General features: G+C 37.4%; 1 protein-coding gene across 2 annotated transcripts in view; it reads right to left on the bottom strand.

Moving 5' to 3' along the window:
• Positions 1 to 17,242, bottom strand: part of DCBLD1 (discoidin, CUB and LCCL domain containing 1) — a 53,341-nt gene that overhangs the window by 11,129 nt on the left and 24,970 nt on the right. For both annotated transcript variants that reach the window (XM_032484770.1, XM_032484771.1), the window contains exons 3-6: positions 10,999 to 11,133; positions 9,589 to 9,640; positions 5,894 to 5,966; positions 3,070 to 3,203 (exon numbers count right to left, since the gene is read on the bottom strand). In XM_032484770.1, coding sequence (XP_032340661.1) covers positions 3,070 to 3,203; positions 5,894 to 5,966; positions 9,589 to 9,640; positions 10,999 to 11,133 — 394 coding nt within the window. The remainder of the gene's footprint in view (positions 1 to 3,069; positions 3,204 to 5,893; positions 5,967 to 9,588; positions 9,641 to 10,998; positions 11,134 to 17,242) is intronic.

Raw genomic sequence — 17,242 nt, 5'->3', positions numbered from 1 at the left:
CAGAGAGCCCCAAGATAGTCTGGACAAGAGTATAAGAACCTTCACAACAAAGGTTTTGTGGGTTTTTTGGTTTTTTGTTTTTAAGAAGTAGCAGGTAGTCAAAGTCTCTGGAATGGATTTTCTCTTTCATATTCTTCGTCCACTCTCAGGCAGAGACTTCATCAGCCTGGTTTTCCACATAAAGGTTCTGTTATAATCTGTGCCAAATATAATGCAGGCACCCGTCACTTCGGCACAGGAGGAAACGCAGGTGCACTTTCCTCGGTTCCCGGTCAGCTGCCAAGCTGGGGCGAGGACCCAGCTCTCCTAACCTTTGAAGAAAGGTGCATGTTGTTGCAATTCAGATTTAAATTTTTGTTACCATTTATTTAGAGCCACTCTTTGACTGACTTTTCCATTTTCTCTACTGTTCCTGCACTAAATATTAGTGACATTTGGCCCAGAGAAGCCCAAATAATAGTGCTGCAACCCGGATCACATAAATGTTCTGTCAGTGGCACAAAACATTAAAATGTTTATTTTGTTGCTGTTGAAAAAGAGAAGTTATGAAAAGAAGGTTAGCTTTGGAGTTAACCCTGAGAAGATGCCGGGGACGGCTCTGCTTCCAAGATCCCTCTGCCTGGCTTTCCTCTAGTATCAGCTGGAATATGCTTTTCCGTTTCACCCAGTCAAACTGACTAAATACAGCCACCTAGGAAGAACTCTGTAGACAAAAAAGCTTCCTCTTTAAAAAATGAAAACGCCCTAGGGAGAATGGGGTTCTAGGGCATTCACACATTAGAGTGAATGAATTCAACCAGATTCCAGGAATTGTCAGTCTTCCCAAGGGACTGTAGAAGTGATCAGGAATAATCTGATATAAACACACAGAAAAGCCTTCCCTGCAGATGGTCTGAGCCATCATCCTCTGTGTGAGGTCAGTCGCTCTTCCTGATTCCATTCTGGTCTCCTCAGATCCAGGAAGTGACCCGACCCGGGATGAATCCCAGAAGAACCGAGATATTTACTTTAGGGACCCTGTCTTCCTCAGAGGCAGCGCTTCCTTCTGTGTTTCTTCCTGAACGCCAAACAATGATGTGTGGGAACAGAAGTTCAATGACCGCATGTACAGTGCTTCCCGCACAGCAAAACAGCACAGGTCAAAACAGCTGCTCCCTGAAGATCCGGGAGTGGAAGCGAGGGGAAGAGACAGAGCGCACAGCTCGCTGCAGGCCGACAGCCCAACCCACGGAGCCAGAAGGGAGAAGGGGCCTGGCCGTAATTCTGGGCTGCCTATCTACTCCCACCCAAATAAAAACTGGACAGTTTGTTCAAACAACTATATGGGGTGAGGAGCAAAACTCTTCCTAATTCCTTAATAGTTTAGATTTCCAGACTCTTATTTTTGAAGCAAAGTGTAATATCAAATGAGATAAAGTGACTTCCTACATTTTAAGTCCAGTTGATGTAGCAGAAGTAATTGAGAACACTATGTCTACTTCTATTCAATAGATTAAAGAATTTTTCTTCAAAATTAGATAAAATCCAAATAGTACAAGTTAAAATTTTTTACTGTCCTATTTTTGGACAAAAGAAGCATTCAAATATATACAGACATAGGCAAGCGACTCCAACAAACAGATTTAAAGCCAAAGGCCAGTTCTTCATTCCTATTTGGAGACAGCAGCAGCCAGCAAGTCCAGGCCACAGCTCGTTGCCTTCCTCAAACAGCACCAGAGCATCAGTGGAGCAAACCACGGAAGACATAGAGGAACGGATCCTCGCAGGTCAAAGTCAAGCAGACATGTAAAGCTTACTGTGCATAAAGTAATCACGTTTACTATAAATCAGGATATACATTTTAATTTCCAAAATTTAATTATAAATTTTAATGTTCCAGAATCTGAGGCAAATACATAAGTGAAAAAATGAATACACATATGTGTATGAATACACATACATATGTATATAAAATTCATATGTGCCTATATAATATAAAATGTTATTTATATATATATATAGTACATATGTGTGTGTGTGCAGTTGGCCATATCCACAGGTTCTATATCCCCAGATTCAACCAATCATGAAGTGAAAATATTCAGAAAAAAAATTCCAGAAGGCTCCAAAAAGCAAAATTTGAATTTGCCTCATGCTAGCAACTAATTACATGTATTTACAACTCTTTACACAGCACATACATTGTATTAGGTGTTATAAATAATCTAGAGATGATTTAAAGTACACAGGAGGATGTGCCTAGTTATATGTAAATATTATGCCATTTTATATAAGGGACTTGAGCATCTACGGATTTTCATATCCGGGGGATCCTGGAACCAACCCCCCAGTGTGGCTGGAGGAACCCTGTTCCCTCACTAGGTCCACCCATCCCAGGGGAGTTTCCCTCTGGACCATTCCAAGCTGCCTGTTTATAGGGGTGGCCATCTGGAGCCCAAGACTGGTCTATATTTAATTCTAACAGCTCTAGTTTTCTACTCTAGAAGCTGAGGAAACCTGAAAGCAATAAAAGCTGAGGCCGAAACGTTTAAAGTAAGTGACATTTTTCTTATGAAGCTAAAAGATCAGAGGATAACACCAAAGAGAGAAATTAACAATGTCAACAAAAGCCATATTTTTTCACTTCCCAACTATTACTCATCTTTAAGAGACTGTGTCTAGGGATCCTCCAGGGAGTTCAGTGGTTCTGCCTGGGTTTCAGTCCCTTGTCTCCTTTAGTATCTTTGGTAATATTGGCGATAACCAGTAATTTATAGAAACTGGAAACACTGAAGAGGAATAAGCCTTTATACTCCCTCCCACTGACACACCTGAGAGCAGAATACTCTTTTGCCCTCTACTTCAGACGTGAGCCATTTTAACTTACTTGTCAGCATAACCAGTGAGCTTTTTTATTGCTACATTTGTCTTCCACATTGACACCATAAATGCTGCTCTAAGCACTCATACATATTTTCCCCAGTTGACAAACCCTTGGTATCACAGGCCTGCAGCTCTTTCAAAATTGTGAGCTGATTAATTATGCCTGCAGGGTTACCTTCCACTCAGAACAAAAGGCAAAGTACTTACTCCCTTGAGAGCACACCATTGGCCAGGATTCCTTCATAGTGACTTATCCCTTTCTGCAGAAGCACGCTGATCTGACCACCCACTTCATCTGCAATTATTCCCGCATGGATGGCGGCTTTGCACAATAAAGAGGTCTGAAACACAGCAACATCATTGCTTAGAAATTACTCATCAACACATCTGAACTACAGTGGGAGTTTTCCACTTTGTCACAACTTGTGGTCAGGATCCCTGCTGGACCCATGACATAGCTCAATTATAATTCATTTAAATAAAAAGTAGACAACTTTGGAAGAAAATTACTGTGTAACTATTTGAGAAGAACATCAGAGTCACCATATTTATGTGGACTAACTTAGGAACTTTCCACTAGGTAGGAAGGAAGGGAGGTAATTTACTGTATTCATGGCTCCCAGTGAATAACGCCTATGGTGGCCGTGCCCTGTGTAGTCACCTCCCACACCGACTCTGAACAGGACCCTGTCGCTTGCTTTGTTCTGCTGCAGGTAACGTGGCCCTGCCAACCGCCACCCATGTCGGTGAGGCCCCTTAGACTCGGGCCCCGGATGATCTGCCACATGAGTAGAGCTACAGGAATATTTCTGGGCAAAGGGAGCTTAAGAACCAACCAGCCCAAACTGCTGACCCACAAACTCATCAGCAGGGAACACGGCTGTCAGTTCAAGCCACTAAATTTTGAGGTGATTTGTTAAGCAGTTGACACTATCCTATGAATTGCTTCAGTGCTGCTATAGTCTTCATAATTACCATGATGACAGCATTTTCTTTAGAGAAGTAATATACATTCATTATAGAAATTTTGGAAAATGTGAAAAACATAAAATCACATTGTCGTCACTTGGAGACAATCACTCACCAATATAATGTATTCGCCTCTGGCAAATATGTACTGTCTGCCTTTAATTCACAATACCTCATGAATATTTTAGGGTCTAATGGATGGGGAATTTTACACATCTAAAGCAAGGTCCTAGAGCAACACTCCACTATGTGTGGCAGACGGCAGGGAGGACATGGAGGCAGTCTTCTCCCAGGGGCAGGGGAGGTTAGCAGTTATGGGAGAATTGAGGTCAGGCTGGCTCATTGGTTACCAGGGAAACCAGCAGGGGGCACATCCTTCACCACCCCTTTGAACAATCAAATGCTGCCAACACCATCACATAAGCTTAGAAGCAGTTCCTTCCCCAGGCAAGCCTCAGATGAAACTGCAGCCCTACTGACACCTTTGTGTCACCTCGAATGCACCCTTGTGAGTGTTCCTGAAGCAGAGAACTCAGCTAAGCCAAGCTCAAACCCCTGACCCACAGAAAGTGAGAGATAAAACATAAATTGTTTTAAGCTTCTAAGTTTTTGGTAATATGTAGCAATAGATATCGAATATACCCACCATATCAATGTATACAAAGAAGACACTATTCAGACCTCTTTGAAGAGGTTAGCTTTCTAAATACAAATTTTCCCTCCAGGTAAAATCAATCTAAAAGCAAATGGTGTAAAGCCAGTTATTGCACCAAATAGGAAACTTGTTTGCTAGCACTTGCCAATCAAGTACTCAGATCTACCATGCGGGACACCACTCACCTGTTACCCTGTTACCCTGAAAAAGACAACTCTGTCAAGAGGAGGCAAGATAAACAATGAAAGAAAGGGAAGAAAATGATACTATTTTTCTTATTGTACATAATTCATAAGTTTCTTACACATTACAAAATAATAAATTAAAACTTCATATTGCCAGGGGGAAAACCCATACCTCAACTTCTTATTTCTTTTAGTTAATTTCCTGAAGTCATTTAGGACTTCAGTCTGTGCCAAGTGTATTTTCAAACTGAGGTATGGTAAATCATTTTATGATTCAAATAGTTTATAGGTCAAATCAATACCTACCATGTGTCAATCCTGTAAATCAAAACAATGCGTGAAAAAGGGAACAAAGAGCAAAATCACAAAATCTGCTGCTCCCAGAATCAGGATGTGCTAAAAGCAAAATTAAAGCCAAGTTTTTCCCCTCCTGCTGGAGATAAGCGCTCAATCCCCTAAAAGCTGTGTTTTCCCCATGCATAAAGACACGTATCAGTAACTCTTAGAGAAGTTCCATCACTAGACAGATTTCCATATTTCTAATAACTTGAGCTGATTCCATAAATTATAAGCCTGACTATTTTAAATAGCAATGTAAATTTTAAAAAATCAGGTATCAGATTTCCAGGATAGAAATCTGTAAACAGTAAGAAATGAAGGACTGTGTATCTGGATATAAAACATAAACTTCAGAAAATGATTTCTTGTGAATTAATTTTTCTCTGGGAATATCCAGAGTGTCTCAATAGGCGTAAGAAACTGGGGTGCAAAGAGGGAGGGAAGTAATATACAAGAGCAGGGCAAATGGCTTCACTGGCCCCAGATACAGTGTCTCTGTTCTGTGGCATAAAATGTTCATGTCCTTGCCTGTACTGTATGAATCAATTGGAGTATTAAAATAAAGAAATAAATTATAAGAAAAAGGGTAATCTCTTATAGAAACTGGATGGAATTATACCCTTTGGGTATAATAAAGGGTTTTGTTTAACCCTTTCACTTATAGAATGCTTAACTGGAAATGCTAAAAATAGGAACCACTGCATGAGTAACATTGGGTTTTATATGTATTATTTCATTTATTCTCAGGACAGAGAGAACCGTGCATCTATCTACCAAGTTTTATATCTTACTTGACTTCACTTTGTAATGAATTTAGGCAGAGCCACAAGCACTAACTCTTTTTAATTCCCTCCCTGCCATAAAATTGCCCTCAGTTACTTACATCTCTATATCCATCCACCACATTCCCAGAAATATCTCCTGCTATGTCTCTACAACCCGCTGGGCAGAACTTGCTGGGAAAAGAAAACAGAGTTTATATTTTATTAAGTTGTGCTTAAGTTAAAACATATTAAATTATACACAAAAGTATTTTCTCTCCTCCATACAACATGCAGAGATATCTTCTTTTAAATAATAAGTCAGAAGCCTGATTTGTAAAAACAGATTAATCTAAAATGTTGATCTGAAGGCTAGTTTAACACAATAACTATTTGCTTTATGTAAGGATTCATAACAATCTCTATTAAACAATGAGCTTCCCTAATGCATCTTAATTGATTTTAAGATGTCCAAGAAATGTTTTCAAGAAAAAAGGTAAAGTTTCTAAACACTATATAACTTAATCTTGTTTTTATAAAAAGAAATGTGTAAAATATATAAAACAACAACCTATGTTTTCTATGCCAAGAAGGAAACAAGGAAGACTATCTCTGGATTCTCTCTGAGTGCAGGATTTTGAGGAACCTTCACTTTCTGTGTTATTTAACTCTGTAAATTTGGATTCATTCTACAGGCATTATCCTATTAGAACATAATGGAAACCAGACATGCAAATTTAAATATTTAGTAGCCATATTAAAAACGTGAAAAGTAACAGGGAAAATTAATATCGATAATATGATCTATTTAACTCAATAGATTCAAATTTTATCATTTCCACAAGTAATGAACAGAAAAAAATTATCAAGATACTTCCAGTCTTTTTTTTTTTAATAGTAAATCTTCAAAATCTGCAGTCTGTTTTATAGTGACAGCACATCTCAATTTGAATTAGCCAGGTTTAAGTGCCTGAGAGCCACATGTGGCTAGTCTTGGATAGTGATGGTCTACATTAGTTATAAATTACTTTTGCAATCAGAAGAAAAAGGGTATATATATATTTTAGCTTTATTGGCGTATAACTGACAAATAAAAAGGATACACTGTGATGGTTTGATATATGCACACACCGTGAAAGGATTCCTCCCGTCTAATTAACTAACAGAGCCATCACCACACACACACGTGTATATGCATGTATGTATACACACACACACATACACATATATATATATATATATTTTTGGTGAGAACATTTAAGTTCTACTCTCTTAGCAAATTTCAATTATACAATATGGTGTTATCAGCGATAGTCACCATGTTATACATTAGATCTTCAGACCTTATTCATGTTACAGCTGAAAGTTTATACCCTTTTATGAACCTCTCCCTATCTCCCCTAACCCCCAGCCTCTGGCAACTACTTTTCTACTTTGTTTTTATGAGTTTGACTAAAAGAGATATATTTAAAATTAGGATTCCATTTACTTCAGAGTCATTTTTCAAGAAACTTTCCAGAAAGATGTCTTGGCATATGGTTCGGTTGAAGGGGCTTAGGTGCAGTGACCTTGGCTCTGTTACTACCTAACTAGCCATGTGACCATATTATTCCTTTTAAATTCAGTTTCTTCATCTGTTTCCATCAGGGTCAACATATCAGTAGGCTGTGAGGGACAGCTATACATCTACAAAAAACATGCAAAAGGAAACTCAAAATATTATATGAACATTGACAGCTTTGAAGAGGGATGCCATATGCCCTTGCTTCTATGTATGCCACATTACAATCATGTTCACTTGGTTTGTTTAAGAAGAATGTACCAGCCCAAACAGATTCCAAAATAGCAGCTGCTTTTATGTTATTTCCTCTCAGTTTCCTCCTGCTAACTCAGCATATTAGATGTGTAACAACATCTAATTATCAAAATTACCCAAATAAAGGTTTCATAATTCTCCCCCATTGACCTAAGGGAATCCAGCACTGCAGCAAAACATCAAGGAATTAAGAAATAAAAATGACAAGAATCCTATTACAGGTTTACAGCTTCTTATCCTAATCCTTAGAGCCAGGTGTATTTCAGAATTCCGGATTTGGGGAGTTTTAGAAAAGTCAAACAGTGCCAATGATCCATATGATGCAAGACTTCAGTGAGGTCTGCTAATATTAATCAAAACATTAATATCTCTGTATCGAATGCCTGGATAGTCATATTGAGTGAAATATATATGAAGTCAGAACAGCCTCATGTTTAATTGAGTCCAATTTTTGCTGTCAGATGAATTTAAGGTCACATTAATCAGGTACTGCCACCAAATGAGTTACAAAAATCTTTTGACTTTTAAAACTTTCTACATTTCACAGTCATGGGTGAAGGATTACTGACCTATACTAGCCATCACACCTTATCTATAACGGACACTACAGAACAGCTGGACTACAGCTTAGGTGACCTGGCACCGCAACATCACACTGTAGAGATGAATGTATCCCTTTCTTTGAGAGGACAGGAAATGACTGCTGATGCCCAGAGGCCCTGTCACCACAGGGATTGTACACGTATGGCTGGAGGGAAGATGTTGGTGAGCATCTGTATTGGATGAACGACAACTTTAAGGGCAACATTTAATTATTTGTCCTTTTCATTTTTGTCTTTTATGTGCTAGACTTCATATTAGTAAACCATGAAGTTGATTCTGCATATAAAAGAATCTCATTGATTACAAGTCAGATGGTTAGGACCATGGACTCTTGAGCTTGACTTTTGGGGAAGTTACTTATTGTGTAGCCCTAAGCCAGTTACTTAATTGCTTCGTGCCTCTGTTTTGGGGGTGTAAGAGAACCCGCCTTGTCAGCATATTGGAACATGCACATGAGCCATCTATATGCTAAATCCAGCCAGCTGTACCTGGTGCCAAGAAAACACTCTGAAGAGTTAGCATTGTTGTTCGTGTTTTTGTTGACAATGGCTTCTAGGCCAATGGTTCTCAACTAGAGGTGACTTCTGCCCATCAGGAGACATTTGGAAATGTCTAGAGAGACTTATCACAAATGGCACACCGAATACCTAGGCCAGGGATGCTGCTAAATGTCCACAACGCGCAGAACAGCTCCTCACAACAGAAATCATCCATGCAAAATATCAACCGTGCCAAGGCTGAGAAACCCCCCCCCCCAGACCCTTCTACTTTAGAGATAAGAAAATGTACATCAACAAGATTAAGTAATTTTTCCTTTCCAGTGAAAGTAAAGTTGGGATGAAAATTTTCATCTCCTATTCTCAGTAGGTTTCTTTTTTGTGGGAAAGAGAAAATGAACCCCCTCCAGAATTACAAAAGTCACTTCCAAATGCTGGTCAGGTAAAAAATGCACTCTAGACTCCATCTTGGCTCAGTGGTACTAGAGAACTCTGGGGTCAGCAAACTATGACCCATGTGTCAAATCCAGCCTGCACTTTTTTTTATAAATAAAGTTTTAATGGAACACAGACACCCTCATTCATGCACACACACATTGTCTATGGCTGCTTTTGTGCTACAAAGGCAACAGAAGCTGTCTGAACAGATGCCAAAGAGACCGCATTGCCTGCAAAACAAAATATTTACTATCTGGCCTTTGCCAGAAAAAGCTTACTGACCTCTGCTGTATAAGAAACCATTTCAAATACTTCTCATTAGTTCTACATCTATGTTCTACATAGATGATTATTTTAAAAATTAAATTAAATACAAATTAGGTAATTTCTCTGGTTTAATGTCAAGGAAAACAAAATGTTCAGCAACAAATGACAGCTGCACAGCGAGAACCCCTGTAATTACCTGTATTCTGTGTCCAAATAATGATTAGCTCGTTCCAAACACGTTATTAAATCTGTCATAAATAAAGATAATTGCAATTAGCAGAATGTATGGAAGTTAGAACACTCGTGCCCTAAAGATTTAAAATAACACCCAGTTCTGTGAAAGCATTTATTTATTATCTAGTTATCTGAACTCTTCTGTTTAAAAATAAATTACTGAGACACCATCTCCAGGATTTCATCAGTTCCCTTGATTTTTCTTTTCTACCATCACTGATGCTTTTTCAGCATTTCTCTAGTGAATGGTAACAGAATCTATTTCCAACAAAAAACCCAACACTGGTTAATTACTGTTACCACATACCTCCAAAGGTCAGGTGTATAACCTCCCCTGGCAAAAGGAAAACAATTTCAATAGCACAATGTGGTTCACAGAGATGGTTCAGGAACATTTTAACAGTTTAGCTAGTGACATCTGTGTGACCACAAAGCCAGGGTTTAGGGAAACTACAGATAACCTATCAGCTTTGACCAGTGAGGATCAAGCACTTACAAGGCGTGTGCTCTCTGGAGTAATTTGTAAAATCGAACCAATACCCAGCAATGGAGACTCTAAGACACTGTAGATTTTGATGCTTTTAGATTGACTTAGCATAGTTTCCACACTTGCTGCATAAGTTCTTTCTTTCCTTGATCTTTTCAACAGTTCTTAGGGAGAAACATATGGTGAGCACTGGCCATGCTGGGGCCTGCTAGGATTGGTCAGATCTGATTGACTGGGTGGGAAACGAATGGGGTACCCTCTTCCCAGAGTATTTCTGCTAGAGGAGATGGAGAGCAGGAACTGTGGGCACATCTGTGACCCTGGGCAGACTCTGGGCTACACGGTAATTACTCTGGGTTACGAGGCCCAGGCGTGAGGTCATGCTTTCCTTTCTCATCAGTGTTCATGCTCCTCTTCCCTCCTGCTCATGTGTCAGCTCACTGGTTAGGGCCCCCTGTGACATGACTTTATCATCCTCACACTTGCATGCCTCCCATGCTGGTGCACTGGTGTGTATGAAGGGTGGGGGGTGTCACTGCTTAAAAAGCTTGTCCCCAAGGCTAAGAAAGGGTTTGGAGGGGAGCACCAAAGAATAGCCAGACCTTAGAAAGGTTAGAAGGTTAGGCCCAAAGATATGCAATCCAAGGTTTCTAGGAAATGAGACCAACTCTTTCCCACATAAGTCAGCTGATCAATCTAATATGTGCTATGAAAGTGCTCAATTCAGCAGTTCAGACATAACTACTTACAAAGACACTGCATTCCTGTTCCCTCACATCTTAATTCTGTATCTGAGGTCACCATTCTGTCCAGAAATGGTGACTAACAAAAGGAATTCTAAGACAGATAAAGGTTTATAGATTTGTGTTGGTTCTTCTGCTATACCTGGATGGTCGCTGCTGGCATAGGTTAGCAAAAAACCCCGCCCAGAAATGTGGGATCCACTCTCAAAGCGAACAGTTACTTCATTGGTGTTCAGCAAAAGTTCTTTGGGAACAGTCATACTCCCACAATACGGACCTACAAACAAAGCACACTTGAAGCACATTTTAAAATTTAGACTAGTACAAAGAATTAGTATATGGCTTTTTTTCCCCTTAAAGATCAAATTTACCAGACAACACATACATAAGATTATAATCTTTAATCAATTGAAATTTTGCTTAAAACTGAGACTGAGAATTAGTGACTGATTGTGAACCTGTTTATACAGACAAACCAAGGTGAGGGAAGTGGCTGACCCTAGATGAGCATAGGTTGAAACTAGTTAACTGTAAAGAACCTAAGAGATAGATTCAGTTCCATAAAGAGAAAACTAACAAAAAACCAAACACATTAAGTAGTAAAGAAAATGTTATTACAAAAGTGGTATTTTAGGGGCCTCCTAAATATGCTTAAAGTATGGTCTAAATGTTGGTGTCCCCCCTCAAATTCATGCTAAAATCCTAATGTCCAATGTCCTGATATTAGGAAGTGGGGCCTTAAGGAGGTACTTAGTTTCACAAGGGCAGAGCCCTCATGAATGGGATTAGTGCTTTTGCAAGGGAGGCCCCAGAAAGCTTGCTTGCTCCTTCCAGCATGTGAAGACACAGAGAGATGGCTATGAATCATGAAGTGGGCTCTCACCAGCCACCACACCGTATCTGCCAGCACCATGATCTTGGACTTCCCAGCCTCCAGACTGTGAAAAATAAATGTCTGTTGTTCATAAGCTATCCGGTCTATGATATTTTGTTACAGCAGCCTGGGGAGACTAAGACAGGTAGTAAATAAAATGCTTTCACAAAAATGATAATCTAGGAGATTCTTAAATTTGTTCAAAGAAACTCACAGAATCTAAATATATAAAACAAATACTAATACAGACATAAAGGGAGATACAATAATATTAGGAGACTTTAAAACCCCATTGACATCAATGGACAGATCTTCAAGACAGAAAATCAGTAAGGCAACAGATATCCTAAATGACACAAAATAAGAGTCAGACTTAACTAATATTTTCAGGACATTTACATCCCCTTCCAGAAAAACCCCCCAGAATACACATTCTTTTCGAGTGCACATGGAACATTCTCTAGGATAGACTACATACTCGAACACAAAACAAGCTTCAACAAATTTAAGAGGATAGAAATTATCAAGCATCTTTTCTGCTTTTCACAGTGGCATGAAACTAGAAATCAACCAAAAAAAGGAAAATGAGAAAAAAAACAATTAAATGGAGACTAAACAACATGCTACTAAAGAACCAATGGGGCAATGATTAAATCAAAGAGGAAATTAAAAAATACCTCAAAACAAATGGCAATGAAAACACAAAATCTATAGGATGCAGCAAAAGCAGTCCTGAGAGGGAAGGTCATAGTGATACAAGCTTTCCTCCAAAAACAAACAAACAAAAAACACCTCAAACAAACAATTCAACCTACCACCTAAAAAAATTAGGAAAAAAAAGAAAAAACAAAACCTAAAGTCAGCAGAAGGAAAGAAATAATAAAGATCAGGGAAGAAATAGATTAAAATAGAGATTAAAAAATAGAAAAAAATCAATAAAACCAAAAGCTGGTTTTTTGAAAGGATAAACAAAATCAATAAACCTTTAGACAGGTTGACCAAGAAGAAAAAAGAGAGGACCCAAAGAAATAAAATAAGAAAAAAAAAAAAAAAAAAAGAGGAGAAATAACAACCGACACTGCAGAAATACAAAAAATCATAACAGAATACAACAAACAATTATACGTCAACAAATTAAACTACCGAGCAGAAATGGACAAGCGTCCAGAAACATAAGGCCCACCAAAATCGAACCAAGAAGAAATAGATAATTTGAATAAACTGATCACTAAAAGTGAATTAGAATCTTTAAAAACAAAACAAACAACAAAAAAAAAAACTTTTTGCAAACAAAAGTCCAAGACTGGACAGCTTAACTAGAGGATTCTATCAAACATACAATGAAGAACTTATACCAAGCCTTCTCAAACTCTTCCAAAAGACTGAAGTTGAGGAAATGCTCCAAGGTCATTCTACGAAGCCACCATCACCCTGATACCAAAACTAGACAAAGATACTACCAAAAACAAATTGTAGGCCATTCATCTTTGATGAATAGGGATGCAAAACTTCTCAACAAAATATTAGCAAACCAAATCCAACAACATATAAAAAAGATCATACAGTATGATCAACTTGGATTCATCCCAGGGACACAAGAATGGTTCAATATGTGCAAATTAATCAATGTGATACATCACATCAATAAAAGAAAGGACAAAAATCACATCATCTCAATAGACGCAGAAAAAGCACTGGATAAAATTCAACATCCATTTATGATAAAAACTCTTAGCAAAGTGGGTATAGAGGGAACACATCTCAACATAATAAAAGCTAAATATGACAAACCCACAGCCAACATACTACTTAATGGTGAAAAGCTGAAAGGCTTTCTGCTAAAATCTGAAACAAGGCAAGGATGCCGACCCTCACCACTTCTATTCAACGTAGTACTGAAGTCCTAGACAGCAATCAAACAAGAAAAAGAAATAAAAGGGATCCAAATTGGAAGGAAAGACATAAAATTATCATTATATGCAGATAATATGATACTATACATAGAAAACCCTAAAGACTCCACACAAAAACTACTAGAATTGATAAACGAATTTATCAAGGTAGCAGGATACAAGATTTACAGAAATCTGTTGCATTTCTTTGTACTAACAATGAAATATCAGAAAGGGAAACTTTTTAAAAATCCCTTTTAAAATTGCATCAAGAAAAATAAAATACTTTGGAATAAACCTGACCAACGAGGTTAAAGACTTAACATGATGAGAACTATAAAACACTGATAAAGGAAACTGAAGATGATTCAAAGAAATGGGAAGACATCCCATGCTCTAGGATTGGAAGAATTAATATTGTTAAAATGGCATACTACCCAAAGCAATCTACAGATTTAATGTAATCCCTATCAAATTATCCATGACATTTTTCACAGAACTAGAACAAATAATCCTAAAATGTATATGGGATCATAAAAGACCCAGAATTGTGAAAACAATCCTGAGAAAAAATAACTGAGCTGGAGGCATAACCCTCCCAGGCTTCAGATACTACAAAGCTCCAGTAATCAAAACAGCATAGGTATTGGCATAAAAACAGACATATGGATCACTGGGAAAGGATAGAGACCCCAGAAATAAATCCACACACCTGTGGGCAATTAATCTTCAACAAAGGAGGCCAGAACGCACAATGGAGAAAAGACAGTCTCTTCAGCAAGTGGTGTTGGGAAAGCTGGACAGCCACATGTAAGTAAATGAAGTTAGAACACTCCCTACACCATACATAAAAATAAACTCAAAATGGCTTAAAGACTTAAATATAAGACATAACACCATAAAACTCCTAGAAGGGAATATAGGCAAAACATTCTCTGACATAAATTGTACCAATGTTTTCTTAGGTCAGTCTCCCAAGGAAATAGAAATAAAAGTAAACATAAACAAATGGGACCTAATCAAACTTATATTTTTGCACAGCAGAGGAAATCATAAACAAAATGAAAATACAACCTGAGAAAGGGGAGAAAATATTTGCAAACGATGTGACTGACAAACGCTAAATTTCCAAAATACTCAAACAGGTCATACAACTCAATAACAAAAAAACAAACAACCCAATAAAAAAATGTGCAGAAGACCTAAACAGACATTTTTCCAATGAAGACATACAGATGGACAATAGGCACATTAGAAGATGCTCAATCACTATTAGAGAAATGCAAATCAAAACTACAATGAGGTATCACCTCAAACTGGACAGAATGGGCATCATTAAAAAGTATACAAATAATAAATACTGGAGAGGGTGTGGGGAAAGGGAATCCTCCCACACTGTTGGAATATAATTTGGTGCAGCCACTCTGGAAAACAATCTGGAGAGTCCTTTAAAAACTAAAAATAGAGTTACCTTATGATCCAGCAATCCCACTTCTGAGCATGTATCTGGAGAAAACTCTAATTCGAAAAGATGTATGTACCCCAATATTCGTAGCAGCACTATTTACAATGGCCAAGACATGGAAGCAATCTAGATGTCCATCAACAGAGGACTGGATAAAGAAGCTGTGGTATATTTATACAATGGAATAAAAAAGAATAAAATAAGGCCATTTGCAGCAACATTGATGGATCTGGAGATTGTCATTCTAAGTAAGCCAGAAAGAGAAAGAAAAATACCACATGATATCACTCATATGTGGAATCCAAAAAAAGAAAAAAAGAAAAGAAAAAAGGAGATACATGAACTTATCTACAAAACAAACAGACTCAAAGACATAGTAAACAAACTTATGGTTACCAAGGGGGAAGGGGGTGGGGAGGGATAAATTGGGAGTTTGAGATTTGCAGATATTAACTACTATATAAAATAGATAAAAAACAAATTTCTTCTGTATAGCATACAGAACTATATTCAATATCTTGTAGTAACCTATAATGAAAAAGAATATGAAAATGGATATATGAATGTATACGTATGACTGAAACATTATGCTATACACCAGAAATTGACACATTGTATCTAACTGTACTTCAATTTTTAAAAAATGAAGTTTATAAAAAAGCAGAATAACTTCTAATGCTTTTGAAATACCACAGTATAAATTATGTAATTAAGAGTATAATACATTCTTTGTAGAATAATTTGCTTTCTTTGCAACAGGTTTTATTTGTTTGTTTTTTTGTTTTGTTAGTGGAGGTACTTGGGAATAAACCCAGGACCTGATGTATGCTAAGCATGTGCTCTATCACTGAGCTATATTTCCCCCCTATTTGCAACAGTTTTAAAAAACCAAACCTGATTGTAAAGATATATACAATATTTAATCCTGTCATTTAAAAATATCATGAAGAGTGAGGAAGGGAAATATAGAAAAACAAGAGAGGAAAGAAAATCATTTGTGTAATTGGATATATGGATTTTTATGAATTTTAAGTGTGCTCACAAGCATGGAAGATAGGCAATTTATACTAAATCCATTTTTGTACAGCGAAGGAGAATGGTAAGCATCTTTGCAAAATTAAAGTGAGTCAGATTACTGTTCTTGACTTTTGCAACTTATTCCCAGTTTGTTTTATATATGTTTCAAATTCCTTGGTTCTTGGCACAGGTTAAGTGAAGATCCTTGCTTTGCTTTGCAAACCTAAGAACAACGATGAAATAACTAGTAACTTGTTGTGATTAATACATCAGAATATTTTTCTAACCATAATGACCTTTTCCAAGAAGAAATAAAAGCATATGTACTCTTCTCCAAATAGTGATGACGATACCATCCCAATCTTACCTTAAATTTCTATAGCATTCTAGTGAGTTCTAACGAAAACAGTGAAGAAGGCAAGGCTAAATTGATTACCAGTGAGAACTTGTTTGGAGATATATTTGGCATATAACACTGTGTAATTTAAGGTAAACAACATGTTAATTTGGTACATTTACATACTGTAATATGACTGTCATGGTAGTGTTAATTAGCACCTCTGTCACATTATATAACTGTCATTTCTTTGGAGTGTCTGGAATAATTAAGTTTTAGTCTCTTAAGCAAGTTGTATGATTATAATACAGTATTGTTGTCTGTATTCACTATAGTCTGCATTAAATCTCTAGGGCTTATTTACCACTCGTTGCAAGTTTGTACCCTTAAACAACATCTGTCCTTTCCCCTTACCACTCACCCCCTGGTAATCACCTTTTTACTCTCTCTTTTTTTTTTTAAACAAGCCTGCCTTTGTTATATTCCACATATAAGTGAGATCTTATAGCACTTGTCTTTTTCTGTCTGAGTTACCTCACTGAGAGTAAGGTGCTCAAGATCCATCCATGTTGTTGCAACTGACAAGACTTCTTTCTCATGGCTGCACAATTGGATTTTTTTTTTTTTAAGATTTTCATGGAACAGGTGAAAGGTTGCAAAATTATAAATACTTTACACAAATAGGTAAGAGCATATGCTAAGAACTAAGTTGCTGTGCAATACATATAATTTCCCAGCTCAAAAATGTGTAAATATAGTAAAATTCTAATTTGGTTTAATCCTCCCAAAGTCACGATAGGC

Source organism: Camelus ferus, chromosome 8 (genome assembly GCF_009834535.1).
Source record: "Camelus ferus isolate YT-003-E chromosome 8, BCGSAC_Cfer_1.0, whole genome shotgun sequence".
NCBI classification, from domain to species: Eukaryota; Metazoa; Chordata; class Mammalia; order Artiodactyla; family Camelidae; genus Camelus; species Camelus ferus.
This window is presented reverse-complemented; position numbering and strand designations above follow the sequence as displayed.